Raw genomic sequence first — 27,914 nt, forward strand, 5'->3', positions numbered from 1 at the left:
ATAGTTAATATTTATTAGATGATTTAGCCTAGCAGAGTTCCAAGTTAGTAGAGATTGAGCATACGGAGCCATTAGATTGTTGGAATCGAGTGTTGCCAGGAACTTGACAGCACGATTAATCTGTAGGGTATTACATATCTTGTTTTACTCGGTATAACCTATGCGGGGGATAACATGAACGAGATATATAACGGGCCGTAGGCTGAGGAGGATGGGCTTAGCTTCTACAAGAACCAAGCGGCCCCATCAAGAACAATGTCAACTGGCCCATCATTTCGAAGAGAAGAACTCTGGGTCTTCTGTGGCTTCCTAATCCCTCGTCTTCTTTCCCCGCTCCCCAGTTGCTTGATCCCACCACCACCCAACCACACGACCAACTGCACAGAAAGAAAAGATGATCAAAAGAAGCGAAGAAGAGGAGTAAAAAGAGAAAATTCTCCTCCATCTCGCCGACTACGTCCGGTCCGGACCTGCTCTGGTTCTAGAGGAGCAGGAAGACATGGACATCTTAATCGCCCAGATCCAGGCGGATCTCCGGTCGAACGACGCCCTCCGGCAGTCGGGCGCCCTCCTCCAGGCCCTCCAGCAGTCTGCCGCCGGCCGCGACGTGTCCGCCGTGGCCAAGTCCGTGTGCGAGGAGATCATCGCCTCCCCGGCCTCCGCCGTCTGCAAGAAGCTCGCATTCGACCTCCTCCGCTGCACCCGCCTTACCCCCGACCTCTGGGACACCGTCCTCTCCGGCGTCCGCTCCGACCTCGCCTTCCCAGACCCCGACGTCGCCGCCGCTGCCCTCTCCGTCCTATCGGCCGTGCCCTCCCACCTCCTCGCACGCCTCGTCCACGACGCCCACCGCGAGATCGCCTCCTGCTTTGACTCCCCTGCCGACTCCCTCCGGCTTGCCGCCGCCGACGCCCTCGGATGCGTCCTCGCCCGCGACGACATCGTCCTCCTCTGCGACGCCTCCCCCGCACTCCTTGATCGCGTCTCCGCCTGGTGGCGCCGCATCGCCACCGCCGCCCTCGACCGCTCCGATGCTGTCTCCCGCGCTGCCTTCGACTCCCTCGCCCGCCTCTTCCAGGAGTTTGAATCAAAGCGCATGTCGCGCCTCGCCGGCGACAAGCTCATCGACACCGAGAATTCCCTCGCCATTCGCTCCAACTGGGTCGTCGCCGCCGTCGACGTCATCTGGCTCCAGCGCAATGCGCTCATGGCCCGCGCCCTCGTCCTCCCCATCGAGAGCTTCCGTGCTACTGTCTTCCCCCTCGTCTACGCCGCCAAGACCGTCGCTTCCGGCGCCGTCGACATCTTCCGCAAGCTCTCCAAGATTGCACCCCCGCCTGACACCTCCTCCTCGGCCGAGAAGCTCGTCGGAATCTCTGACGTGGTCTCGCACCTCCTGCCGTTCTTGAGCTCGCTCGATCCGCCACTTGTCTTCGAGGTCGGGATCAACATGCTGTCGCTGGCCGACGTACCCGGAGGGAAGCCGGAGTGGGCTTCGGCATCAATCATCGCGATCCTCACCCTCTGGGATCGACAGGAGTTCTCGTCTGCCAGAGAAAGCATCGTGAGGGCCGTCGTCACGAATCTCCATCTTCTGGATCTCAGTATGCAGGTGTGTGATACTGCTTGATGTTTGCCTCCATTTTTGCTGCTTGTTTGTGCGCATTATGTTTTATTATATTCTTTCTTGCAGAATTTGCAGCAAAAAACTTCTATTTAAGGCACTGATCTAATTAGGCTGTATACGATTATAATGGTTTTAGATGTGATTGAATGTGCTTTACTCTTATTTGCTGTGATTGCAGGTGTCGTTGTTCAAGAGATTGCTCCTCATGGTGAGAAATTTGAGGGCAGAGTCGGACCGCATGCACGCTCTGGCATGCATTTGCCGAACGGCTCTTTGTGTCGATCTTTTTGCAAAGGAAAGTGTCCGAAGAGGTCAGAAACCTCTTCCTGGGACAGACATTACTTCACTTTTTGAGGATCTGAGGATAAAGGATGACTTGAATAGTATAACAAGCAAAAGCTTGTTCAGGGAGGAGCTAGTTGCTTCGTTGGTGGAGAGTTGTTTCCAGTTATCGCTTCCACTGCCTGAGCAAAAGAATTCTGGTACCGAGAGCAGAGTCATTGGAGCTTTGGCCTATGGAACTGGTTATGGTGCATTGAATTGGACGGAATCGGCATTGGAGGTTGTAGAGGTTTGTAGGCCTTGTGTTTTATGGGACTGTGATGGCCGGACTTATGCCATAGATTGTTATTTGAAGTTGCTTGTCAGGCTTTGTCACATCTATGACACAAGAGGAGGTGTAAAGAGGATCAAAGATGGTGCTTCTCAGGACCAGATTCTGAATGAGACAAGGTTACGGAATTTGCAACTGCAGCTTATCAAAGATCTTCGCGAGGTTAGGAGGATACTTATTTAAAATGTTTGTTGACTCCTCTCTTTTTTATTGCTTTCACCTTTATCTCAAACCATGCATATAGTATCCCATCTTTTAATGTAATATAGTTATAATATCAAGTTTTTGTTTTTTCTAATGCTAGGTGCACACACCAAGAATAGCTGCACGCCTTATCTGGGCTATGGCTGAGCACTTTGATCTGGAAGGTTTGGATCCACTTCTAGCTGATGACCCTGAGGATCCACTAAACATTATTATATCAAATATGCACAAGGTGTTGTTCATCACAGATTCATCTGCATCTACCACAAATAGGCTTCAAGATGTGCAAGCTGTCCTTATATGTGCACAACGCTTAGGATCACGCCATCCCAGAGCAGGCCAGCTTCTAAGTAAAGAGCTCGAAGATTTTAGAAATAGTAACTTAGCTGATTCTGTGAACAAGCATCAATGCCGCTATATCTTGCAGATAATCAAATATGTCACTAGCCATCCAGAGAGCAGGTTAGTACTTTATGCATGATTTGACCAGTACATTTTCCAACCATGTCCATGTTGAATTCATAACTTCACCCTCTGTGGTGTCAAGTTGAGTTATTCTCATATATTTTTGAGTACAGATGGAATTTTAATCAGCAACTGTATCAGCCTATTAGCAGAATGTGGTTATGTGATTTGTGGATTATAGCACTGGACAGTGCCAGCCCACACCAAGTACACCGACTCATATCTATAGGATACCAATACTCAATACACCCATTGTACTGAGTATTGGTGCCAAGAACAGGACCATTTTGACAATGTACCAATTGAGTACTGGCAAAAAGTATTAAAGCTGGTATTGTAAACCTTGATGTGATATATTTCAGACTGATGTATTACCATTCTTTAAATCTTGCAAATTATTTGAAAGAAGAAAAAAAAAATCATACCTTGGGTGTGTACTTGCATTATTAAAATTAATCTGCGACACGACCATCATAGCTAACTCCATGATATTTGATATATGGGTAATGAGATCATACAATCACTGGGTGTCACCACCAGAATTGCACAAACCTCTACAAGTATAAACCCTTAACTCATTGTTCATGCTGATGGCTTGTTAGCAACATTAGCAAGTTGAAGATGATATCCTGTTTTGATGTGTTGTTAAACATGCTTACTTTGAGATATACGATTTTGAAATAAAGCATCTTTTATCTATCATAGAGGATTCAGCGAGAGGATGTTATTAAGGGGTGGTGGGGATGGATGCTAGCAATCTAGTAAGATAGCAATTTTAGGAAAGAAGGTTTGTGAAGCACTGACTTATGGGAGTGCGTGTATCACATAGGGGGGAAAAAGAAGAAAAACTATCAATTTTTATTATGAAAGTAGAAGAACCAAATTTTTTTCACAGGTGAACATAAGGGTGCAAATGAGTCGAACTACTCACGAGCTACTCGAGCTCGACTGTAGTCTGAGCTCAACTCGACTTGACTATCATCGGGCTCTATTACCGAGCTCGAGTAGCTCAAATAATTTTTTGAATCGAGCTCGAATAGCAAGATACTCAAGTCGAAGGCTCACAAGTCTATTCGAGTTTATATATATTTTTAATAATATTATTTTTATTTATAATATATATATATATATATATATATATATATATAGAGTAGGCTAAGGTTTGAATTCGAGTTTGAGTATGGCTTGGTTGATATTCGAATCAAGTCAAGTCGAGTTTCAAGCCCAAATATTTTGAATCGAGTTGAATTCAAGCCTCTAGTTACTTGATTCGGCTCGGTTCAATTGCATCCCTAGGTAAACGATGTCACAACATGAATGTAAGTGAATAGGTTGGAGCTAAAAGCCTAAAATAGAGGTCAGAATGAATGACTATAGGATCATTGAGGAATTTTGTTTGGCATTCTTTGGAGCAAGCTTTGCTGGATAGGGAACCCTTTTGTTCTCAAATTATTGAAAATCCACCAGAATTAGGCAACTGAGCCTGAGCTCAAAGAGGCAATGTTTGAGATGGAAGTTGAAAATGGCTCTTGGCTTGATAATACTTAGATTTTGTATCCTATTAGGATAAGATATATGAGACATGATGTTAAGAGTAGGCAACTGGATGAGTATTTTCTTTTTATAATTTTCTTTTACATAAAGATGTCTTTGAGCAGCCCAAGTGCCATCTTTACCTACATTGCTCATTGTGTAAGAGAACTTTTGATAATGCCCATTAAGCTGAATGACAATTGTTTTCACAAAAGGAAACTCCTTTTTCTAAAGTCAAATCTGTTGTGATTTTTTTATGGTGTGTGTTTGCATGATACTATAAGACCTTACAAGGTGTTGATGACAGAACTTTGATAATTGTTTTGCTGATTGGTAGAGCAAACTATTGTCTTTTGGTGACAATCTCGTGGTATATTATGGATCAGTTTACTAAAACTTTAACTTCTCATTTTGGCCTAAAAACCGAGTATTTTGAGTGGCTTCCTATCAAGAGATGGTAGAGAGCAAGGATAGATCAGAACATACATCTTGTAAATTATGCTTGGTTATGTAAATGTAATAAGGAAGAGGGTCTTCAGGTTTTAAGTTTGGTGTCTAGGAAAGGCATTCCTGGGGGAAGTGATTGGATTCTAGTGAGCACAAGAACTCTCAAATGAAAAATAGTTAGGATTAGGTGGTGCATGAGAATGAACAATTATGTTTCTAGAATGATAGTAAATTTTATAGGTAATATTGGACATTTTTCTCTTTTGTTAAGATCGAATAGCTCAATTGTTGGGAGAAGTATATCTTTAGCTTAACTTGATAATTAGCATGGCTCAGCTTTCTCTTGATTTGTAGCAATCGTAATGGTTTGGTTACCTTTACCTTTTCTTATACGGAGGAGATGTCGTCGGCATTTCTTTTTGATTTGAATGGAGTGCTTATTCCCCCCTTGATTGAGTATTTCACCTTGCTCAAGTGAATAGTATCATAATATCTATATTTTAAATGAGTTAAGACCTTCTTTATTGCCTTAGTTAGATTGTGTTACTACTCATTTTGGGTGAAGGTGGGGGTTTTGATTCCCTATCAGCAGTTGGTAGGTCTGTTCATGTCCTTTCCAATATGAGCATGGCCATTGACCTCTTGGTTTAGTGGATGGGCTATAATCATCTACATCATGCTTTAACTTGATTGTGCTCATCACCTTTTCTGCATGCTTGGGTGTAATCATTTACTTCATTTCATCTTCTCATTTTAACTGATTGAAATCTGCTGACATCACCCTTTTTTTCTGGGTCAAAGGAGTAATGATCCACTCCCTGTGGCTGTGCTTTCACAGTGTCACAAGTGAGGTTTTCCTCTTTCTTCTTTTTTCCTTTTTTTTTTTTTGTTTTTTTTTGGGGGGGGGGGGGGTGCAGGACTTAAATTAGTTTTGGTGTCCAATTGTCTTCTTTTTCAGTCTTGTAGTTTTCCCTTTTTTCTCCTCTCTCTGATTTCTTTCCCCGCATTCATGTAGGAAGAGTATCTGGGTCATACTGATTAGATAAAATAATATTTTGATCCCACATGGGAAGAACCATAAACTTGCTAGCATGTGACACATGTGACAGTGCCATATAAATGTCTCTGATCTCATTGAGAAGGTTACGCGCACTTGCATTATTCATTTTCTTTCTCAAATGCAAATAAGTTGCAGTTCTTATCATTGCGGTTGTGTATCAATCTTCATATTGTTTTCTTTCAGATCGAACTATTTCACTGTATACTGATAAAAGAAGTGCAGGTCCTTTTTTGAATGTAAGGAGTATATTTCTTATTCAATTTTAAACAATATTTACAACTTAAGCATATATAACAATGCCTATGTCATCAATGTAGCTTAGCACATGTTTTATGCCCTTGTTCTTGGCATGGGTTAGCTTCACTATGAAGCAGAAAAAAAAAGTCTTTTCCAGACATGGATCTAATATGCTTGGACTTTATTATTTGTGCCAGTAACTTGATGCAAGCAGACTTGTACCTGGTTTGCTGGTATATTCTGAATTCCAGCTGTACTGCATATAACTCATTTAATAGCAGAGCTAATTGGTATATGCAATTTATTGCTATTCTGTGCACCATATAGAACTCTTGAACCATTAGAGAATTTCTGAGCATCTGGACTCATGAAGATGCGTCCATATTCTTGAAGTGTTATTAGTGTTCAGAGATCAAGAGATAGTTAGCTATTTTTCTTTATATCTTGATGAAGTCTTCTATGGAAAGACGGATAATTTCAGCTTGCACAAATGAAGCTGTGCTCAAAGAAACAGCATATGTATTTTGATCTTCCTATGTAAATAATTTTTTTCTGCTTCAAGGATTGAAATTTTTGCTAGATAAGGCAGATGATGCTTTTTAAACTCCCATGCTTCGATAAGGTGACTTGTTGTGCAGCATTGTCAGATGGACAGGTGTAGGTGAAGCTACAGGAGATTACCCATTTAGTCACCACAAACTCACAGTTCAATATTCTGAAGCATCTGCAGCACAAGATAGAAAATTGGAAGGATTAGTTCATAAGGCCATTCATGAGCTCTGGAGGTCAGATCCCAGTGAATTGAGCCTTCTACTAACCAAAGGCATAGATTCTACTTATCATAAAGTGCCTCCAAAAACAGTTACCCTGACTGGTAGTAGTGATCCGTGTTATGTTGAAGCATACCACTTGGCAGACTCAACAGATGGGAGGATTACGCTACATTTAAAGGTTCTCTGATAGACCTTTGCACATGCTTCTTCAGGATTTTTTTTTTTTCAATAAATACAATGCTGTGACATATGGCATGTAATGCATTTTTGTTTTATTACTTCTAATCATCTCCAAAAGCATATATAACCTGTTTAAAATTTTTTCATGTAGCTATAAGCTGAAAAGAAGCAGATCAACAATTCATCATCCCGTTCATGTATCTCATACATGACTGGGTTGCATATTGTGATTACTATTATTTATTCCCCCTCTGTATTGATTTATGTTGGCCATTCTAATTTCCATTTGGTATTCTAGTGTTCCTGATGAGCAGTTGTTTCATTGTAAAAAGCATATAATGATTTGTGCAGGTGACTGTAAATATGTGCATCGATGCTTAACTTACCATGTAAACGTGCGGTTTTTTCCTGTGGTGACATATAATTAAACATCATTGCTTCAAGGCGGGCATGATTTTTGCTTGTATCATGTCATACTTCTTTGCACTGTGGGATATTAAACAATGTGTTCTTGCAGCAAATATCAAAATCATTCTTTGTGCAGTGGGTTAACATAAGTTCATGTGTTTGTTTATGTGATTGTGTGTGTTCCTTTTTCTATTTTTACATGAAGCACATGATACAAACGACTCAAAATCTTTGACAGGCTAAGAAAAAGTCAATCATCAACTTTTCGAGGAACAGTTAGGGATTCATACTAGGTTAAATCAAACCAAAAGGCATGAGCTGGTTCTTTTATTCAGGGATTCTTTTTTGCACTAAAAGCTTAATTTCATGCATTTATAATGCATGGATTTTAAATCATGCATTTGTAACGATCAATCGAGGATGCTCAATTTCAGGAAACAAAATTAAAATTAAATGTATCAGTAAGGTTCATTGCTTATGCATTCAAAATTTATTTGAGGGGTCATGAATATTTGTCAAATTTGTAGACCTAAACTAATTTGTGGAAATAGATTTTTTATTTTTTAGTCAATTATATAGTTAAATCTTATATAAATTTTAATTGTTTGGGCATGAAGTATGGTGAGCTACCTATGAGAAGATCTACTCTATGGACTGTTTGGAAAAAGGAAAAAGAACAATTATCAATAAGCCTTGTCTTATCAAGATAATTTGGGTTATGGAGCAAGTCTTGAAAATGACCCAAAAGATCAAACAAAATTTTGCAACCTTCTTTCAACTTTGACATATGGTCTGTGGGCTTTACAAAGTATTTGCAATGTGCCAACCAGAAAATAAAGTGTAACAACCCAGGATCTCCTCCAAAAAGATTAGCCGGAAAGTGTTATTTAGATCCCTTAGCTATATATAAGTACCCAAGATCTATCCACTGCATAGCCAATATACGACTAGATACATGCTCACATGGGTCCGCACATACTCACCTCATTTAAGACCTAGCATCCTCATCAGACTAAGAGTCCAAATCCATTCAAATTCAATCATAAATATCAGAAATTCAATCACAAACACCATAATCAACTTGTGGTCAACCCAAATGGCTCAGCATTGCAATGTCCCTTAGTCCATATAGGCCATGGGCCGGGCTTGCTTTAATATATTTGCAACAACTCAAGATCTAAAAAAGCTAACCGGAAGGTGTTATTTGGGTTCTTTGACCTTATATAGGTATCCAAAATTTACCTAGTGCATAGCTGATGTGGGACTAAACATGCCCGCATGCGTCGTTACATAAAGAGTGTTTCTTGTGCTTATGTACACACATCCACACATTTATAAGTGAGAACATTTTTTTCTTTTCCTTTTTCTCGTGGCCTGGGAGTGGGGATGCTGGATTGCACGCTTGTTATCACACATTTGCTATGGAGTTGACTCTTTTTCAGCCATTTATTGGCATTGAGATTTGTGACCCTTCCAGCCTCTCTTAACTCCTCCGCAAGGGGCCCGAATTGGCATCTGGAAGAGCTCAGATTGTTTAAGCATTACCAAAGTTCAAGGGGAAACTTTAGAATGATCATGAAATATTGAAGACAAATAACTGTGTGCAGATGTTAACATTAAATAAAAGTTGGTAATCTAATAACCTAGTATGTCGATCAGCCTAAAATCCCTAGATTCATGCAACCAAGCTAGAAATGATTCAGCCTAAAATTATTGGTGTCTTCCACTCCCTTCTTTTTTTTCCTGGAATCTGTATAGTGGAAGTATTTTTGATCCTCTACGAAATTGTCTAAAAACACTGTTAGACGATGAAAGTATTGTCAGTCCCTCCTTTCAACTTCTGTAGCTATTGATTGTGGCTAGAACTCCTGAATTACAAGGAAGCTTAATATCAGTTGCCATTTGTGAAATTATTGCAAACTTTTAAGATAAATCCTATAAGCAAATTTTATAATATCTATTACTGCTTGACTAAGAAAAAGGCATATGTTTCACACATCCTTCTTGTGATGAATTGTATTAAGTGTCATATAATGATCTTCATTCTGATACCTTTTTCATGCAGAATAACTAATATCCTGTAAGATATTACCCTGTAAGATATTACCAGATGCCTTCTGTATTATGAGGATGTTGAGTTGCCTGATATGTTTTACCTGGTGGGGACTAGAACTTTTCTATATCATCAGCGTGAGTTAGATATGTGTTCCCATTCTATAATAAGTGCTGCCCTCTGAAACCTGACTTTTATGATATGTCAAGATTTCATCCCATCATAGATCATTTCATGTATTGGCTTCTTTAATGGTTGCAGATCGGTTACAATCTCAATTTTATGAATATGTTTGGATGAGTCATTCCATTCTAATCAAGAGTTTTTTGCAGATTTTAAATTTGACCGAACTAGAACTTAATAGGGTGGATATTCGGGTTGGATTATCTGGAGCTTTGTATTTTATGGATGCGTCTCCTCAAGCAGTTCGGCAGCTGCGCAGTCTTGTCTCCCAGGTTACTTCTACAAATCTCTGCTAATATGTATATGCGTTTGGTGTGCTCGTTTGTGTGTGATGCCTGTTCCTATGTATATCCACGAATACCTTTCTTTACCATGTGCTTGCTCCATAAACGTTACAGAATCCTTCACTGTGCCTTTTTTTTTTTTAATTTGTTTTTTGCCTGACTGCATGACCATTTTAATTTGCTTGACATTATTTTGATGTAGAATAAAAGCATACCGATTTGACCTCTAGTATATTTCTTGGTCTGTTTATTTATTCTTCAAGATTTTTACCTTTCTGTATATGCACAAAGAAAGGACTTGAATTGCCACATATGATCATTGGACGTACATGAGCTTGTTGATGCCAGGCACTGCACTTATTTTCCAATCTAAACTGATGATATGATAAAACTGTGCATCTGCCAGTCCTTAATTAAATTGTTGTCATTGGGCCTAAGAGGCATAACTTTCAATTTATGCATGGTCTTCTGCCAAGGGTGTTTTCATGGTTGGTAAGTAGCTCAAGAATTTGAGGCAACAGCATCCCCTTTAGGCGGCGAAAAACATTTGGGATGTCAAGCCATAGAAAATGTGAAGTTTATCCTACAAAAAAGCATCACAATATTTCCTCCCTTCGCTTGCCTATTTTCACTTCAGATGTGGCTCCTTTCAATTCCTCTCTTGTGGGCATCAAGGGAAGGACATTGTCCACCTTCAACAAATACCTAGAAAGAAGGAAAGTTTTGACATTTCTCATGGACCATCTGTATTACAAAGTCCATGTTGTCCTTGTCAGGCGCATGATTCTATGTTCTTCATCTGCAATAAGCCGATCGATAATATTTAAGGTCAATGATAAACAAGTGATACATCATTGTCTTTTTTTCCAGAGGTGATTAATTAACAGCATCAATTATGAGTCTTGATATAGTTAAGCATGTGTAATATGGCTTCTCCTCATGAGGATTTCATTGCCATTCTAATATGCTTCTGAAGGCCCTTAGCCTGCCTTTGATGATTAACAGTATTCAGAAGCAGTATAGCAGTGAGCCTCGTACCTCACTCCTGCAATTTGAGATTCCCTTAGTGAATCCTTAATCAAAATTTATGCGCCTATTGAGGTTTCTCTATGCTTTCCATGATACCAGACACCATTATTCCTCCTCAGAACACCCTGATGTAGTCTGACATCTCTTGTATGCTTTGTCTAAATGTTAACATAAGACTAAATCAGGCCAGTTGGTTCCTTAACATTCCATCCCCTAGGGTTTTCTTGTTTCCACAAAATGAACAGCCCAAACTGCAGTCATGTCAGTAATGGTCACTTCCAGGTGTTTGTTTTCATGTAGCTGGGCCCAAAGTGAGGAACTGGGATTATTTTTCCCACTAAGGGCCTCTTTGGGTATTCTACAAGAATTGGCCTGCTGGCCTTTTTCCCACGTCCTTTTTTTCTCACACAGGATTTGGGTTGGAGGGTGTTGGGTTGATTTGGGGAATCTAGCAGGAATTTGAGTCCAATCCTGCTGGATTACCCCAACAGGCCATAAGGGCTCTAGGTCCTTATCATTATCCCACAGTGATTGAGCTCCAAGATCCCTGCCCTCTTCCTCTCCATCTTCCACTCCACCCCAAAAAACCCCCACGTTCTCCAGCTAATCCTGCGGGATATTCCCAAATAGGCTCTAAATTACATATGCAAACATGACTTCAGCTTGGAAAGCTCAAAACTCAAGTTCTGTGGCCGAGTGGGACTTCTAATGCTACTTTAATTCCTTTCAGCTCATTCCCCCTTTATAAATGAATGTTTTAAATAGTATTTAAGTGTAATTATCATTAGACTTAATTTAACAGAAAAATTAATGCCTAAAGATTTTTCTTCCTGCTTGCTAACTTCATCCAAACAAACAGAAGAAATCAAGTTCTTAAAACTCAAGTTCATGCACTAATGACACTTGCATGAGAGTAAACATGCCTTTGATTGGGACTACCAAGACTTCTCATGTATCCTTATTTTTCTGTTGGGTCTTCAATTAGAAGTTATAACAATGCCTGCCACTCCTATTAAAGTCTAAGTTGAGATTTAATTAGAGAGTGGAATCACTTTTGAATGATAAGTTCATGAAGAGTTGACCCTCCGTGTATAAGGATAGAGCTTGTTTGGTTAGATCAAGTAGATTTTCTCAGTGGAGAGGACCCACATAAAGAATACTTCATTTTTAATAAAGACAATAGATAGTGTGTTAAAAAATAGCAGCCTTTCTCATGGTTTTTGAAGTCCCCTTCAGGTATTAATGAGTTCAAACTTTTTTACCAATGAAAAATACCTAAAGCCTATTTTGCCCATGGTAGATTTTAAGGTTTAACAATATTAAGTACTATCCCAGCAAAGATGTTATAGCATGAACTGATACATAATTTTCTGTGATAGTTGGAATACCTTGGTGCCAAGTCCCATTTTTTATGTGCTTGGTTCTTTTTCCATGCCCACATAGTCTAATTTTATCCAACAAACATTACCTAAAATTTGTTCCCACTGGTAGAATTAATATTCATCATGTGATATTTTATCGTGCCATGCATGATAGTGATTCCAACTTATTTGGTGAGAGCTACTACATATATAGAAATGTAAGTTGGGGTTAGTAGTATCTCAAGGACAATAGTTGCCTATACTGTTAGAAGTGTTCGGTAGCATCAATCTGTGATGCCTGGTTTCTGATAGTGTACAATTTGTGGGGTAGTTCTTTGTTATCTTTTTAGTCCCAAACACTTGATTTAATTGCTTGACAAGTTTAAAAGTATAGTTTATTGGCTTTGGCTATATTTTTTTTCCATTGGACGTGGAGAGCAGTTTAGCTTTTGTGGTAAGTATAAGTGCAAGATGCTCACTTTGTCTTTGGTGTGGTTCTTTTTTTAATACCAGGATCCAGTCCATAGTAGTGTGACTGTGGGTGTTTCACACTTTGAGAGATGTGCTCTTTGGGTTCAAGTAATATATTATCCATTTTTTGGAAGCAGTGGCACTGGAGAGTATGAAGGTGACTATGCAGAAGAAGATGCTCAAATCATGAGACAGAAGCGGACTCTAAAACCAGAACTGGGAGAGCCAGTGATTCTGAGATGTCAACCATATAAGATTCCATTGACTGAGCTTCTTTTGCCACATAAATCCTCTCCTGTCGAATTTTTTCGCCTGTGGCCAAGTTTACCAGCTATATTGGAGTACACAGGCGCATATACTTACGAAGGAAGTGGTTTCAAGGCAACTGCTGCGCAGCAATATGATTCCTCACCATTCCTCAGCGGACTGAAGTCACTGTCATCAAAGCCATTCCATCAAGTTTGCTCTCACTTCATTCGTACGGTGGCAGGGTTTCAAGTAAGTGTTAGATTTTTAAATTATTATAACAGAATATTGATCTCTATTGAACTGCATCTATTTTTGACTGATCTTCAAACTTGGAAAGGTAAAACGTCAGCATTGAAGAGTGTGATATTGTGACTGACTAGTCAGATGTCATCTTTGATAATCTTTCAAGCATGCAAGTAAAAGCTTATTTAATTTGACCCACAATCAGTTTATCATTTGTTTGGAGAAACTGACCAACAAAATAATTCAAGTACTCTTTTTAGCACACTTGTGACATGCCATTGATACTGCCATGTTTCTAAATTCTAATTATCCCGTTTGACAGATATGCTATGCTGCAAAAACTTGGTATGGTGGCTTCCTAGGGATGATGATTTTTGGTGCCAGTGAGGTGAGCAGAAATGTGGATCTTGGAGATGAGACAACCACCATGATGTGCAAATTTGTAGTCCGTGCTTCTGATGCATCAATCACAAAGCAAATAGAATCAGATATACAGGGATGGTTAGATGACATTACAGATGGGGGTGTAGAGTATATGCCAGAAGATGAGGTGAAGATTGCTGCAGCAGAGAGGCTAAGAATCTCGATGGAACGTATAGCCCTGCTTAAAGCAGCCAAACCAAAACCACAGCCTCCAAAAGTTGAAGAGGAAAAAGTAGAAGAAGAAGAAGAAAAGAAGAAAGAAAACGTTGATGAAAATGGTCAACCCAAGGAGCCTTCAACCCTGTCAACTCTTACTGCCGAAGAAGCAGAGCACCGTGCTCTTCAAGCTGCGGTGCTACAAGAGTGGCATATGTTGTGCAAGGAGAAGGCTATCAAAGTTTAGACTTGCGATTTTGGATATTCATTGTACCTTATGTGATGTAACATTGATTGACCACAGCTTTTTTATTTCATCTAGGTAGGTCAACGTTCCAACTGTGCATTGTTGATTTCTTCAGCGTGAGGTTATTAGTGTGCCGGTATTTTTTATTATTGTGAGCCATATTTGTTTTCTACCAGGGCTTGAAGACTCCCGCACATTATAGTTGAAAAGATGTATTCCCCGTTGCTTGCAGTTCAAAACACTGCATTTCCGCAAAGTGGAACTGTTTTTTCTTGCAGCAACAATTTGTGCGTGCAAAATAAATCTCTTGTGAGACTATTGAACTGAACGATCCAGCATACATATATCTTAAGCTTGACAACCGTAGAAAGTGTTTCCTCGAGCACCGGACTTGAAGTCTGAGAAACCTATAGCGTTGTCGTTTGAACTGTAGCTGAGCCATAAGTTTATCGTGTATTAAATTGATTATAACTGAGGTACAGAAGTATAAGCAAGTCAGTATAATCAAATCAAGACAGCTATAAGCAGTTACTCATTGCATATACAATCTTACACCAGTAGAAGATTTATGGTATGGAAATCTTACAACGATGGACTCTTTATTTATTACATCTATTGAGTCAAAAGTGACCGGATCCCAGAAATAGGACCAGAGAGGTAGATCGTGCATTGTTTTCACTATCAGACGGTAAGGAGATCGTTGCACTTAAATTGAAAAGATTGAAGCAACACTCACCTGCATGTTCCTCATTATTTCATGTCACAGTTCCAGCGATTTGTCAAACAGATCTCACAATTCCAACCTCATAAAAATGGAAAAACTAGGAAAAATGTAACCAGTCTAACAAAATAGCAGCAGATAAACCAATTCATCTTTTCATGTTTACCAGCTGCTGCCACTTGCAGAAACCAGAAAGCCTTCATTATAAGAACACAGCAGGTCAAGAGCAAAATCAAGGGGTAACTTCATGTTTGATGACCAAAAATCAACAAATACCCGACACTTCTAATTAACATGTAAGACAGATTAAATGATATCAACCATGATGTTATGCGCCTGCTGTATTTTTAAATTGGAAATATATATATCTGTACAGGAGAATATTCCATTATTTCTTCTTCTGCCACGCAAACGGCAATGCTAACATGCTGCAACCAGAAGCATCTTACTGCATAAAACCTCAGCACTTCATTAGCACCACCAGTTGACAGATGTAAATGAACTCCACTAACCTTTTCATCCCGCAGTAAATCATAATCCAAAAGATGAACAAGTGACCAAATAAGCTTTGCATTGGCCAAAGACAAGTGATTGATTGAAGTTGCATGCCAGCATGCAAGAACCTGATCAAGTAAAGAGAACAGATGATGGTGGCTTATAACTAGAACCAGGAGCTTTGATGGATGATGTTACAGGTCTGTCCTTTGAACTAGGTGCACCTACAACTGCTTCAGAGTTTGATTGGCTGCTTTCACCATGCCCTGGCCTCAACCAGATCTTGATATGTCCCTCCCGACAAATAGTAAGCACTGATTCATTAGCAAATATCAAACCAGAGAGAGGCTCCACATGCACACGGTGAGCAACCAGAGGTGAGAGTTTGGGCACATCTCGCATACTTGGAGCAGGTTGAAGGGTGCCTATAGGACAAATATTGTCCCAATGAGCAGAATGACTTCCACTGCTGAGTGTAGGTGACCCACCAGGAGGGCCGCATCGGAATGGCACCACAATTTCATCCATTACCAGGTCCCACAGCAGCAATTGAGTGTCCTGAAAGCATTTAATGAAAAACAAATTACAATAGCACATAAATGCAGAATAAAAAGGGTTAGGACATTGAATAGAAACTAAATTTCTGATCCACATTTTGCTTATGATAGCTTGTAGGTGTGACAACATTCAACAGAAGCTCCAGAAATTATTTGATACAAGACCACAAAAAATTATTGAATTTGAATCTTTAGCAATAAAAGCTAAGCCATCCATCAACAGCAAGTATAAGGTCACACAACACTGGACAATCATAAATTGGATAGAGCTGACCATGCAAACTACTTAATCTCCCTATGGGCAATAATGTCCGGTTAATTCCTACAAGGTGCATCAACCAGTCTTTTTAATAAGCAAAAAAAGGCAGAAAATATACAATAAAGTTTTTTGAAAAAAAATGAATTCGAAATGATCTGTAATGAACCTTCCATAATTGTCATACTGGTAACTGTTACTTATATTGAACTACTTACAATGATACCCGAAGATAAAAACAAACCAATCATGCTTGAATTATCTAAATTACATATAGCTAACCTACAAGAGTGTGGAGTCAGATATCGTTTCCATGAATATTCTGCTAGATGATTGTTTCAGTTGAAGACAATGCAAATATATGTGGGAACAAACATTATACTGAACCAATGTACGGCTCCAAATTCTAAACCTCAATGCCACTCCACATGACCCTTTAGATACATATTATTGTATACCCATATGCCCGATAGACAAAATAGGGTTTGTTCATTTATGCTGAAGAATTACCATTTTTCATGTATTGTTGATAACTAAATCTATAACAATATCGATGTATGCACAAGTATACAAGAAGCTTAGAAAAATTTATAAATAATTCAACATATGTAATTTTTTTTTCAAAAAAAAGGTCATCGTGGGTTCATATTACTACTCAAGATTGGAAGAGAATGTTGATACCTCAGTTCATAATCTTATATATTAAAATCATCTATTAAATCTTGTATGATCAATATTGGCCTCCCCATTTCAAAGAGTGCCTGAGTACAAAACAAGCAGAGTAGAGAAGACAATTTAATGGTACCATGCATTAAATCAAGGCAAGCTATGTTGAAGAGTGAGTACATCAAAGAAAGCACAAGAGGTGCATGAGTGGAGGCTAAGGTAATTGGAAAACCGACATGGTGAAGGCATGTGAAACAGATACACAAGGAGAAACCCGGATAAAGCAGTTGACATTTGCATTCAAAAGTGAGCAAAGAAATAGGAAGACCTAAGATAACATGGAGATGTTAGAAAAGATCTAGCAATAGAAGCAAGAACAGGTCTAGCCACTAACATTAAAAGATGCACGAGCAAAACTCCAAAAGCCAGATCAAAAATATTGCAGATAAAGTTGCTGGTTAACCTTTGCCATGTCTTTCAACAAAGCCATGTATACCATTGCATCTGGCAACAGAGTCTATATGGCACAATGTGCAACAATGTCAGCTGCTACGCAACATAGGCAATTTATGAAAACCTTTAGAACAGAATTTTCTAGTATATCCTCCACCAAATTGGATGCAATAGAATATTGCTAATGGATGAATGGATGGTTATAATTGATTGTTCTTTGCTCACTAAGAATAAATCAGATGAGAGTTCATTCAGACTGCATTAGACAACTGAAACAAGACAACTGAATTTTAACACTGCATTCAGTTTTCTGAATGTTGAAAATTTACCAGATGAGCATATTATCTAGGCTTTCTTCACATCCACAACAACTGCAGTTTAAAATTTTGGTCCTAGCATGACGGGTTTGGTTATTTTTACCTGGCCAACTGAACCAAAGCGATACATGACATTCTCTCCTGTTCCATCTGAATTTGGTCCTGACCAATAGGAATCAAAAGCAACACCACTAACCTGCCAAACAACTCATATCAATAAATGTTACTGGTTAATTAAAAGATGTGACACAGAACATAAAAACTTACCCATGAATTATGTCCCTCACCCCATGCAACTATCTTCCTGTCTTCCATGCTCCATACTTGCACTAGATCATCTTCACCACCAGTCAATATATATTTTCCATCCGAACTAAAATAAAAAATAGAATTCTTAATTAGGTTTTCCTCCTAAAAGAAACAAATTGCCCACTCATCTAAGAAAAAACAGAATGTTCTATATAAATTAGTCCTCTTGGATTTTAAGTAATTGTTGCATACTGGTGATCCATAAGAAGATTAATATGTCCAAGCACATGAATGAGATTGGCAGAGGTAGGGAAGAGCATAAAACAGGAATTGACTTGTGGTATACCCAAGAGAACAAGGTTAAGATGTGAACATAATAGAACTAGATTAGAGTTGCACCCATAAGAGTGATGGGAAACAAACCAAGATGGTAGGCATGAGAGATCTGCAGCAGTAAAAAAAAGCCAAATATATCATGGAACCATATTTATATGTAAAAGTCAGATGATAGGAGCCAAAGACCTGATAAGGGCTGGCTGCAGATTCTGCTAAAAGATTTGGAAAGGCTTGTTTGTTTCTTGGAATAGCACTTAGTAAGTACACAGAAAAGAATGATTATATTTAAGGAACAGATAAATCTAAAGAACAGCTAGAAAAAATATTGATGTTAGATTGTAAGAATCACATTACACGTCTCTGGAGAGACAAGTATAGCAACTTGTATGGAAGATGTTTTACATTACCTCCAGGCACAACATAGTAAAGCACCATAATAGCTTTTCCCACCAAATATTAACTGCTCTTTTGAGAAATCAAATACTCTCAAATAACCTACAGAGGGTAATCTATCTCAGGTTAAAACGAAGAAAGAAGCACAGAATATGACGGAGACCCAAAGTCAGCTGATCTATATTCATTAAGAAAGGCAAATACCATCTCTGCCAACAGTGGCTAAATATGCTCCATCTGTTGAGAAAGAAATGCTGTTGATTGAACCTTGGCAGACATGCCATCGTGCAATTGGATTGCTCTGCAAGGAAAACCATTATGTCTCCGGATTAATAAATTACAGGACTGCATAAAATAGAACAAGATTGTAAAAAATCTTGAAATGCATGGATGTAACATAATGTCAATAAAGTATCCAAAAGAATCCTAAATCCACATAGGACTGCCATTTGCATTTGAATTATGATATGAGAGTTTCTGCTATCAGAAATGTACTAATACTATGATTGCCTCCTAGGAGCTCTAGGTAAATGCAAATAGGAAAATTCGACTTCCAGTATCAACCTAGGACATGAACCACAAGCAATACAGAACTCCAATACTTTGCAGCAATATAGCAAATAATTTGTGCCATAGTTTCACATAGATGAAAATCAATAACAAAGAGCATCTCATCAAAAAAGCAAAAAAAAAAAAGTCATGAATTACATGGACCTGATCCTGCATGGCTTGATAGTAAAATCAATTTAGCACAGCTAATAGTGTATTTATATCACAATTCTCAATCATGGGCTTCTATGTCCATAAGCGATCAATAATTATTTGAATTAGGAGCATTTGAAATTTTTTGCAAACAGAAATAAATAGAGGTCGCATCAAGATGATTAGTAAAGCAAATCATGAGTTCACTAGACTTTAAAAGTTTTCAGAATAGATTAGAAATTTATATTCAATTCATGATATGACATAACATTTATATAACAACCCAGATTAAGCACACTATCACTAGTACCACCACCACCACCACAATCACTACCATTAATATCGAAACATCACCTAACGAGTAAAACCTATCATATAAAGTATTAACTACTACAGATTCATGTTTATGTTAATAATTCCACATAATTGTTTAGTTGCTAATTTTAATTGATGGGGCTTTAAAGTTGAAAGTTTCATTAATGAAATTTGTCAAAACAAGTTAACAACACTTCTCTTCACATATAAAAATATGTATAGGTTAATTATTCTATAAAAGAAAATACTTCTTACAGATTCAAGTAATGATTTCTGATTTCATTTGATGTTATGCGCTCTTAGATCTTCCAGATCAGATGCAATCTGAGTTGTTAAAAACACAGTCCCATAAATTTTAAAAATATATATATATATCATACTATCGCTTCTAATAGAGGCAAGCTAGTCCCCTTCTTTCGGTTGGCAGGATTTTGGGTTATATTTTATTATTTTATTATTTTTTGTGGGGGAAGGGGGGAGGGGTTGGATGGACAAGGAGGCATAACTTTCATCAGCTACAAATACATGCATGCATGCATACATAGGAAGAGTGCATCAAGCATATGGCTTGAAACATGATTCCATCATCAACCACATATATGAGACAAAATTTCCCCACACAAAAGTGCTGCTTTTACAGAACTACATTTTTTATTTCATTTTTAATCTCAAAAAACATGTTTGCTTACATCTTTTGTGCTTAATCTCTTCCTCATAATGTTGACAATTATGAAAATTTAAGTACTTCTGCGACTTATATATATCCTCATTGTGCATAACAAAGGAGGCAGCTTGTCACATTTTTTACTCATAGTCATATCTGAACACAACACCTCTATGACTTTATCCATATCCATCATCTTACATACATAAAATTTTTTATCTCACAACAATCCAGCACATGATTTCTTCCACCTAATAAATGACTGTATTCACCATCATGATTGAACTTATTGGATTGCTAATAAAAGTTGGCTGCAGAAGCACAAAACAAGCACATAATAGAGAAGTTCAACACCAGGGCTGTCACTAAGGCCCACAGACGCAGTCCCGATCTGAATCCATAGACCTACGAGCTGCACATGGGTTAAAATATTAGGCCCATAAAACCTTTCAAATCCAGGTCTATTTCTAGGAAAAGTGTATCTGACCTGGACCCAGACAAGGCCTGATCATATAATACAACAGATATAGGATTGATTGTTATGAACCCAACTCAAACGGAATCTGATCCAAGTCCAATAGTTTACCCAGGGCATGTATTTATGTTTTTACCTTGATATTGTTTGATATTTATTAAGTGTAATTTAAAAGCTATGTCATTAGTGATTTGCTTTGAGGGTATGAAGGACATTGAGGTTTCCAAATAATGGTAACCACTTGAGATCCACATCAACACTTGATCCTTTGCTGATGCAAAACCAATGAGCATTGGGTGGTGTAAAAATTTTTACATACTCTGACTTGTCCTATAGGGAGGTGAATCTTGCCAATTTTCTCCTGACTAAGCTAGTCTTGGATGCAACTAGGGCTGTCAAACAAACAACCTGTTCATGAGCTAGCTCGAAATTTGGCTCCAGATTGATGCACCCAATTAGTAAACAAGCCAATCTTGAGCTTGATTTTTGAGCTCGAAAACTAAGCGAACAAAGCTTAAGTTATGTCCAACTCATTCAAATTCAGCTTGAATAGCTCAAAATATAAATATTTAATTTTAGGAAAAATATTAATGCTAAATAGCAAAACAATAAGAATGCGACACATTAGTAGTGTTGCTTTGGCTCTTTCACCTATTTAAACCATCTTAACCATTATACTTCTACTCAACAGCTAAGATAGAGAGTATGGAAGTAAGATAGAACCCTCCACCGGTCCTAAACCTATCTCAAAATTCTTTGTTAGCCCTCCCACCTCTCTCTCTCTCTCTCTCTCTCTCTCTCTCTCTCTCTCTCTCTCAATTGAGCAAGTGATCATACTCCTTTGTAGATGTCTAATCTACTGCTTTCTGGAGGTAATCAAAAAGTTTGGTCAACTTTGCGTGTTGCATGCCCACCTTCTCCCTCACTCCACTTTCAAGCATAGCATTCTCTCTCTCTCTCTCTCTCTCTCTCTCTCTCTCTCTCTCTGTGTTTGTTTGAACAGTACATCAAGCCTAATCAAAATGCGCTCAAGCCAGCTTGAGATTAAATGAGGTAAGCTTAAGCCAGGCTTCCCAATTCATGTTGAGCTCAAGCCAAAGCTCAAGTCAACTCAATTAATTATCAAGCTGAGCTTAACCTGGCCTCAGCTCACACATTTTTGGCTTGTTTTCACCCCTGGATACAATCTAATATTTGAATGGGAAGTATTTGCCAAAAGTTCCTAGAACCCCCGACAAGTTTGAGTCTGGGTCAAGTAGTACTTGGACCTGACCAAACCAAAGAGCATCCATATTCGGCAGTTGAAACATAGAGAACATAGAAAGCACTAATGATGTAGAATGGATCTTAGAATTTAAGCATGCAAATTGTTTTATATCTGAATCTTATTTCAAATATAAAATAATTTATGCCACATGCAGGGACATTGCACAGAAGGAAAATTTGACATCCCAACAACTTCTCAAGCCCAAAGGAAGAAAAAAGGCAGTAAGAAAAACAAAGGAAAAGATAACTGATAGACTAAATTTATCTAGTTCATCAAAAAATTAGTTTGCCTCAAACACTCTTAAACAACACTGACTTACCATCGATAAATGCTTAACTTTGAAAAATTATATCAAACTATTGTCAGAGAAATTTCCAGTGGCTGAATGATCCTATTAATGAGATTTCTAAACAATTAAAAATCATACCAAAATAGATTTGCAAATACCAAAATGGTCAATAATATCAAAGCCTAATCTAAACCTAGATCGCATCAACTATGAGTACTGCCAAATGCACAAACAAAGCCTATGCACAGTAAGCTCCTCAAGAGCAAGGACATGGACATGTCCAATAGAAGGCCTCCAGGAAATGACAAAGATACAAATTACCAGTTATGACAGGGCATTCAAAAGAGTGAGATTACTTGGAAGCTTTAGCAAGAAATTCAAGTTTTCTTGATGCTTGAAGGAAATTGGTAGATAGCTAATTCTGACACATGAGGCAACAATATTCCATGGAGAAGTGATGCAGATTTCTTCAGGGAAACATCTAGCTAAAAGGATGGCTTAATTTCAAAAAAAAAAAATGTATGACTTAATTATGTTTACCTACAGCACCATGAGAACCAATAAATAGGAGATATCTCATAATATTACATGTTTCTTAGAAAAATGATTGGATGGTTGAATTTCTCCATCAAAGCATACCATCTCCATCAAGTTTTGCATAACATGCTGGTCTTTTTTTATCCACCAATGATTACGCAGGTAAATTGAAAGTACCAAGATAAAACTCCATGAGTTCTCCATCAACAGCTTTGATGCCCAATGAAACTGATTCCCAAATCCAGAACAGGTGTTTTCTGAATTTACCTTACTTGACCGTGCATGCGCAACAGAAAACTGGGTTTGATCCTTGATAACAGGAAAGGAACAATCTGCAGTCCCATCTTTGCTCTACACAAAGAGGACAAAAGTCGATTTCAATTTTAAATAAAATTCAGATTCAATCACTACTAAATTAAACCGGATATTCAATCCAAGATCTACCTTTTCATATACATATAGATTTCCATCAGCATGACCAACAACAAAAGCACCATCACCTTCTGGCACCCAGGCAACACAAGTACAACGGCTGCAGAAAACAAAGAAATGCACACAAAATAAATGGAAACTGAATGCTGATTTTTGAAATGATAAAACAATAAATACCAGATATAAATCAAAAGAATCACACCATGGCGTAACAAGTCTATAAAAAGAGTTACTTCATTGACTCCCAATCCTTCATGAGCATAGGTGTGCGACACACACATACATATAGTCTTCCATTTGACTTACTAGTTGTCAAGATTTCCTAGAAAATGTTGTTCATAAAAACATATTCCCCAAGTTTATCAGCTAGCATGATCCTAATAATAATAGTTTCACAAGTTGTATGAATTATTGGCTCAATAGTACAAATTTAACAAAAGATACAAATAAAAAGTTATTAAAACTCCTCGAATTCTGATGATTCCTAAGATAAAACTGAAAACAATTTCAAAGCTTACACACATCATTTTCTTCTAAGTCTTTGTGCATCATCTAGAATTTTTCTTCCTCTTTCAACTACAGGTGCAGCTATTTGGGTAGTACAAGACCAATTAAAAAGCATGAATTTGAGTCTCAATCAGCACTACATGATACATGCCATACAATGACTTCGTGGCACACAGCCTAGGATGGTACAAACACATGGCACCACTTGGCATGCTCTTGTACAATGACATGCCAAGAACTAATATGTAGCAGCACAACACACCTTCGACTGGACATTGCTTACCAAGAAATAGCCCATGCATCCAATGTTGAAAGGCCTCAATGAATGAAGCATGTCAGATTCCTATTTGGGGCTTATTTCAAAATGTTTAGGACAATTCTGAAGAGACCTTGAAGGGGTTTTCAGTCATATGCTCAGCTGGTTTTAGGATTCTGGTTTATTACCAATGGTCTTAATATAAATGAAGGGTAACACAATAGGGTGTCACTCCACAACATGTTCCTTAAGTCGCATGGCACAAGGATAATGGCCAGTCAAATCATGACATGCCATATTGGCACCCCATAGTATTTTAGATTAGTGAATCCTAATCAAAGTTTGGGAAGAAATTAGTGAATAGTGACTAGTTAACCCACCTAAAACAAGGAACAATTGGATTCCCTGTTTCCTATTTTTGGAATGTTGAAGCAGTAACCAAGAAAGAAGTTGATCACTCCTTATGCAGGAGGTCTTAGTCATGATTTTGTTTCAGTTTTTTTTTTAATTAAAAAAAGAAAAAAAAAAGGAAAAAAAAGAGGAATCCTAGTTGGGATAGGAAAAGTAGCTGATCAAAGCTCTCTTATAGGGGTTTTGTCAATTGATTAGGGATGGTAGATTCCTATTTTGCTGAAAAAGGGGATGGTCAAACCTAACAGAATCAACAATGGGCCTGCTGTTCAATTAGTTGTATGCAGAGTCTCTTCGAAAATAAGAGTTGGCTATAGGACTGTCCCCTTTCTCTTCTTTCTTCTTGTTCCTCTACTCTTTCTTCTCTTATTTCCCCCTTTCCTTCACTTCTTCTAGACTCAGTCTGTTGCTTGGATGTCCATAGCAACTTAAGCTTTTTAACAGGCCCGAAAGCAGATGTAAACTGCAGTTATTTCACTCTTGACAACATATTGGTAGTCAGTCTTGAAGTTGATTACTATCATAGCTAAATGGAAATGGCAAAAAAAAAAAAAAAAAAAGCATGTACTAAGAAAATCTCCAATCCGAGAAAGTTTAATAATGTGTGCTTCGTACATAATCCCAAAACTCCAATGAAATGCCATCAACAAATATAAAAACTCGTAGTTTATGCAATCATGATCATGCACGCTTTCTTTCATTGTCCATCTTCGAATTGAATCTTTTCTGGAAGCTATTCCATATCATCATCATGCAAATGCATTAAATAAAGGTCCAAGAATTGACATTGCTTTCTTGTACCTAAAACCCTGCCCACTAATTCCAAAGTCAAGTGTACCTTAACTTCCCGCACGAGTCTTTTCAACTGCAACCAGAATGTCTCTCTATGAGATGTTGTCTTCTTCATTCTCATAGTAAATGACTCCACTATCTCAATCATTTTCCACCACTTTGTCTTCATCTCAACATTCCATGACCATCTTGGAACATGCTATACTTTTAAGTTCCTCGTAGCCTATCATCCTTAACATTAGTCAGGCATATAAATCAATAGCCTCACTTCTACTACAACAATCCTATGTGCATATAGCAGCCTTATTGCTCAAAAGCCTTGATGCTGCATAAATCTTACAGTTTCATACTTCACCTTGACCAATCTTCAACAAGTGAAGGTCTCTGAACACTGGTTGTTTGCAAACGCTGAGATTTCGGTCTTCCAAATAAAACCATTATCAAACTCATTTTAGTTGTGGGAAACAACTGATTCAGTGAATATGAACCATAGCTTGACATCGATATATTCTGAAATTTGATATTTGCTTGCTTATTTTACTTATCTGACTTCGTGCACTTACCGCAACCCTCCTCCATGACTTGATAGGCTGACGTTTTTCTTGGAACTTACACATTTCCTTGCAACCACTTACTTAATACTTGTACTCAGTCACTTCGTACTTTATTCTCTTTTTCTTTCTGGTGGGGAAAAAAAGCCTATTTAGTCACCTTCACCATCTGCACCAACATCTGATTATGACATATAACACTAGAAAGAATCATCTACTCCATGAAATCAGAAAACAAATATCTACTATGACTTCAGGAATGCATATGCCCACAATGGACGATCTCAACCTCCCATTCCTCACTGAAATAAACAGTTGATCTAACTATCTACTTCCAAATATCAACTGTTTTAAGCCAGAACATATATTACTAGCATTTGTACAATAAGGAGATGATAAAATTACAAGGTCTTAATTGTAGATACATAGTTTTGAATCTAAAAAAAGCAAAATATCTAGGTATAAACTTGGTCTCAAAGTCATGGAGTACAAATGATGTCAAGTTGTCAACACTGAATATAATGATATTTACTAAAATAAAACATGGATGGATGATCACATTGATCCATTATAAGTGCCACACCTCGGCTACCAAGATTGATACAAGTGAGAGAAACAAGAACAAGGAGAATACATGCCTGTTATTAATTGTGCCATCCTTGTTATAATGCTGAGCTGCCACAAGCTTCCTACCAGGGTCCTGCAATTGTTGCCTCAATGACACCGAATAAACTAAACACCATAGGTATAGATATTTAGCAGGACAGAAAGGCAATTTAATCAGCAAGATATCATAAACACATAACATGATAAAACTGATTTAAACTGATAACTGAACTCACCATCACCCGAGTGCAGCCCAATGAGCAAATCATGCCCATCCTTAGACCCGGCATCAAAGGCATGGCAAATAGGGTTAGAGTTGCTGAAGTGGATGGACTTGATAGGATCCTGAAAAGCAACACATCAAGAGATGATCCGACTGCACGAGACTTCACAAACCAACAAAGAAAAAGCTGATCGGTGAGAACCTTATCCTGCGAGTTGAGATCACTGATGAAGATAGTGTCAGCGGCATTGAAGATAAGGTACGTGCCCTTGCCGTCGTAATTGGACGTGGACTGAGAGCTACTCGATCCAGTGGACGATCCAAGGGACCCTCCCATCCTGCTGCTCCCCGAAACCACCCGGCTGACGCCATTCCCACCGACGAAGCTAAGAGCCCGGCTGCCGTTCCCAGCCCCGAGCAGTCTCGCTGCCGCCGACCTCACCCCTCCTCCGGAGCTCGGCGTCGACGGCGTGGATGGCGTCTGGTTGGCCGGTTTCTCCTTCAAATAAGCGATCGTCAACTAATAAAAAAAAAAAAAGAATCCAATCTTTAGCAAAACACGGAAGCAAGAGAGCGAGCGAGCAAGCATCAAAGGGGGCGAAACCCTAGCTCTAGGCCAAGAAGTGGGTACCTGGGAGACGGCCTTGCCATGGGAGTAGTGGAGGACGGCAGCAGGGTGGGTCTTCTCGTATTGGAGCTTGTAGCGGCCCTCGGGTGTCTTGAAGTAGGTCTTGAGGCCCGGCGATTGGGCGTTGATGGCGGACGAGGAGGTGGCCATGATCAGAGGCTCAGGGTTTTCGAGATCAACGGAATGGAGGCGATCGATCGAGTGATCATACTACTCTACTTCTTCTCCGAGGATTCGAGATTAGAAGTGATCAAGAATCACACAATTAGGGTTTTGTCAGAGGAGAGGGAGGGAGACGCGAGCCAAATGAAGGGTCTCGTCGTCGTCTTCTTTGCTGCTACTGCAAGCCCGACGGCCCCGGAGGGGAGGAGGAAAGGGGGAATCGAACGAGGAGTCCGGGATAGATTAAAAAAAAAACAAATTAAGCGAGTCCTCGTTCGATTTCTCGGTAAAACAAAGTGATCGGGTTATACGGCCGTCTTTTTCCGGTGGAAAATCACCGCTGAAAGCATCTAGACCGTTCATTCGATGCATGACGAATCTGGTTCGTCCATTGGGACGTAACTTTGG

General features: G+C 38.8%; 2 protein-coding genes across 7 annotated transcripts; one reads left to right on the top strand and one right to left on the bottom strand.

Annotated features, from left to right (window-relative positions):
• Positions 1 to 244: 244 nt before the first annotated feature.
• LOC105051860 (protein TPLATE) lies at positions 245 to 14,395 on the top strand. Of its 2 annotated transcripts, none has more exons than XM_010932501.4 (7): positions 245 to 1,612; positions 1,806 to 2,402; positions 2,545 to 2,906; positions 6,834 to 7,137; positions 9,933 to 10,055; positions 12,971 to 13,426; positions 13,743 to 14,395. In XM_010932501.4, the coding sequence occupies exons 1-7, from the start codon at positions 500 to 502 to the stop codon at positions 14,244 to 14,246; spliced, it is 3,459 nt and encodes a 1,152-aa protein (XP_010930803.2). In that variant the 5' UTR covers positions 245 to 499; the 3' UTR covers positions 14,247 to 14,395. The 2 variants fall into 2 exon arrangements, with proteins under 2 accessions (XP_010930803.2, XP_010930802.2); XM_010932500.4 differs by having other exon boundaries at positions 246 to 1,612; positions 6,825 to 7,137.
• A 693-nt stretch (positions 14,396 to 15,088) lies between these two features.
• Positions 15,089 to 27,768, bottom strand: LOC105051858 (uncharacterized). Of its 5 annotated transcripts, none has more exons than XM_010932498.4 (11): positions 27,348 to 27,768; positions 26,919 to 27,215; positions 26,730 to 26,838; positions 26,526 to 26,619; positions 23,383 to 23,470; positions 23,116 to 23,289; positions 18,894 to 18,990; positions 18,704 to 18,791; positions 17,979 to 18,084; positions 17,815 to 17,907; positions 15,089 to 16,020 (listed from the first exon to the last, which is right to left on the bottom strand). In XM_010932498.4, the coding sequence occupies exons 1-11, from the start codon at positions 27,492 to 27,494 to the stop codon at positions 15,595 to 15,597; spliced, it is 1,719 nt and encodes a 572-aa protein (XP_010930800.1). In that variant the 5' UTR covers positions 27,495 to 27,768; the 3' UTR covers positions 15,089 to 15,594. The 5 variants fall into 5 exon arrangements, with proteins under 5 accessions (XP_010930800.1, XP_073099050.1, XP_010930799.1 ...); XM_073242949.1 differs by having other exon boundaries at positions 26,526 to 26,587; positions 26,919 to 27,236; positions 27,348 to 27,767; XM_010932497.4 differs by having other exon boundaries at positions 26,919 to 27,236; positions 27,348 to 27,765.
• Positions 27,769 to 27,914: the final 146 nt, after the last annotated feature.

The sequence above is a fragment of the Elaeis guineensis genome, chromosome 9, assembly GCF_000442705.2.
Source record: "Elaeis guineensis isolate ETL-2024a chromosome 9, EG11, whole genome shotgun sequence".
Classification (NCBI taxonomy): domain Eukaryota; kingdom Viridiplantae; phylum Streptophyta; class Magnoliopsida; order Arecales; family Arecaceae; genus Elaeis; species Elaeis guineensis.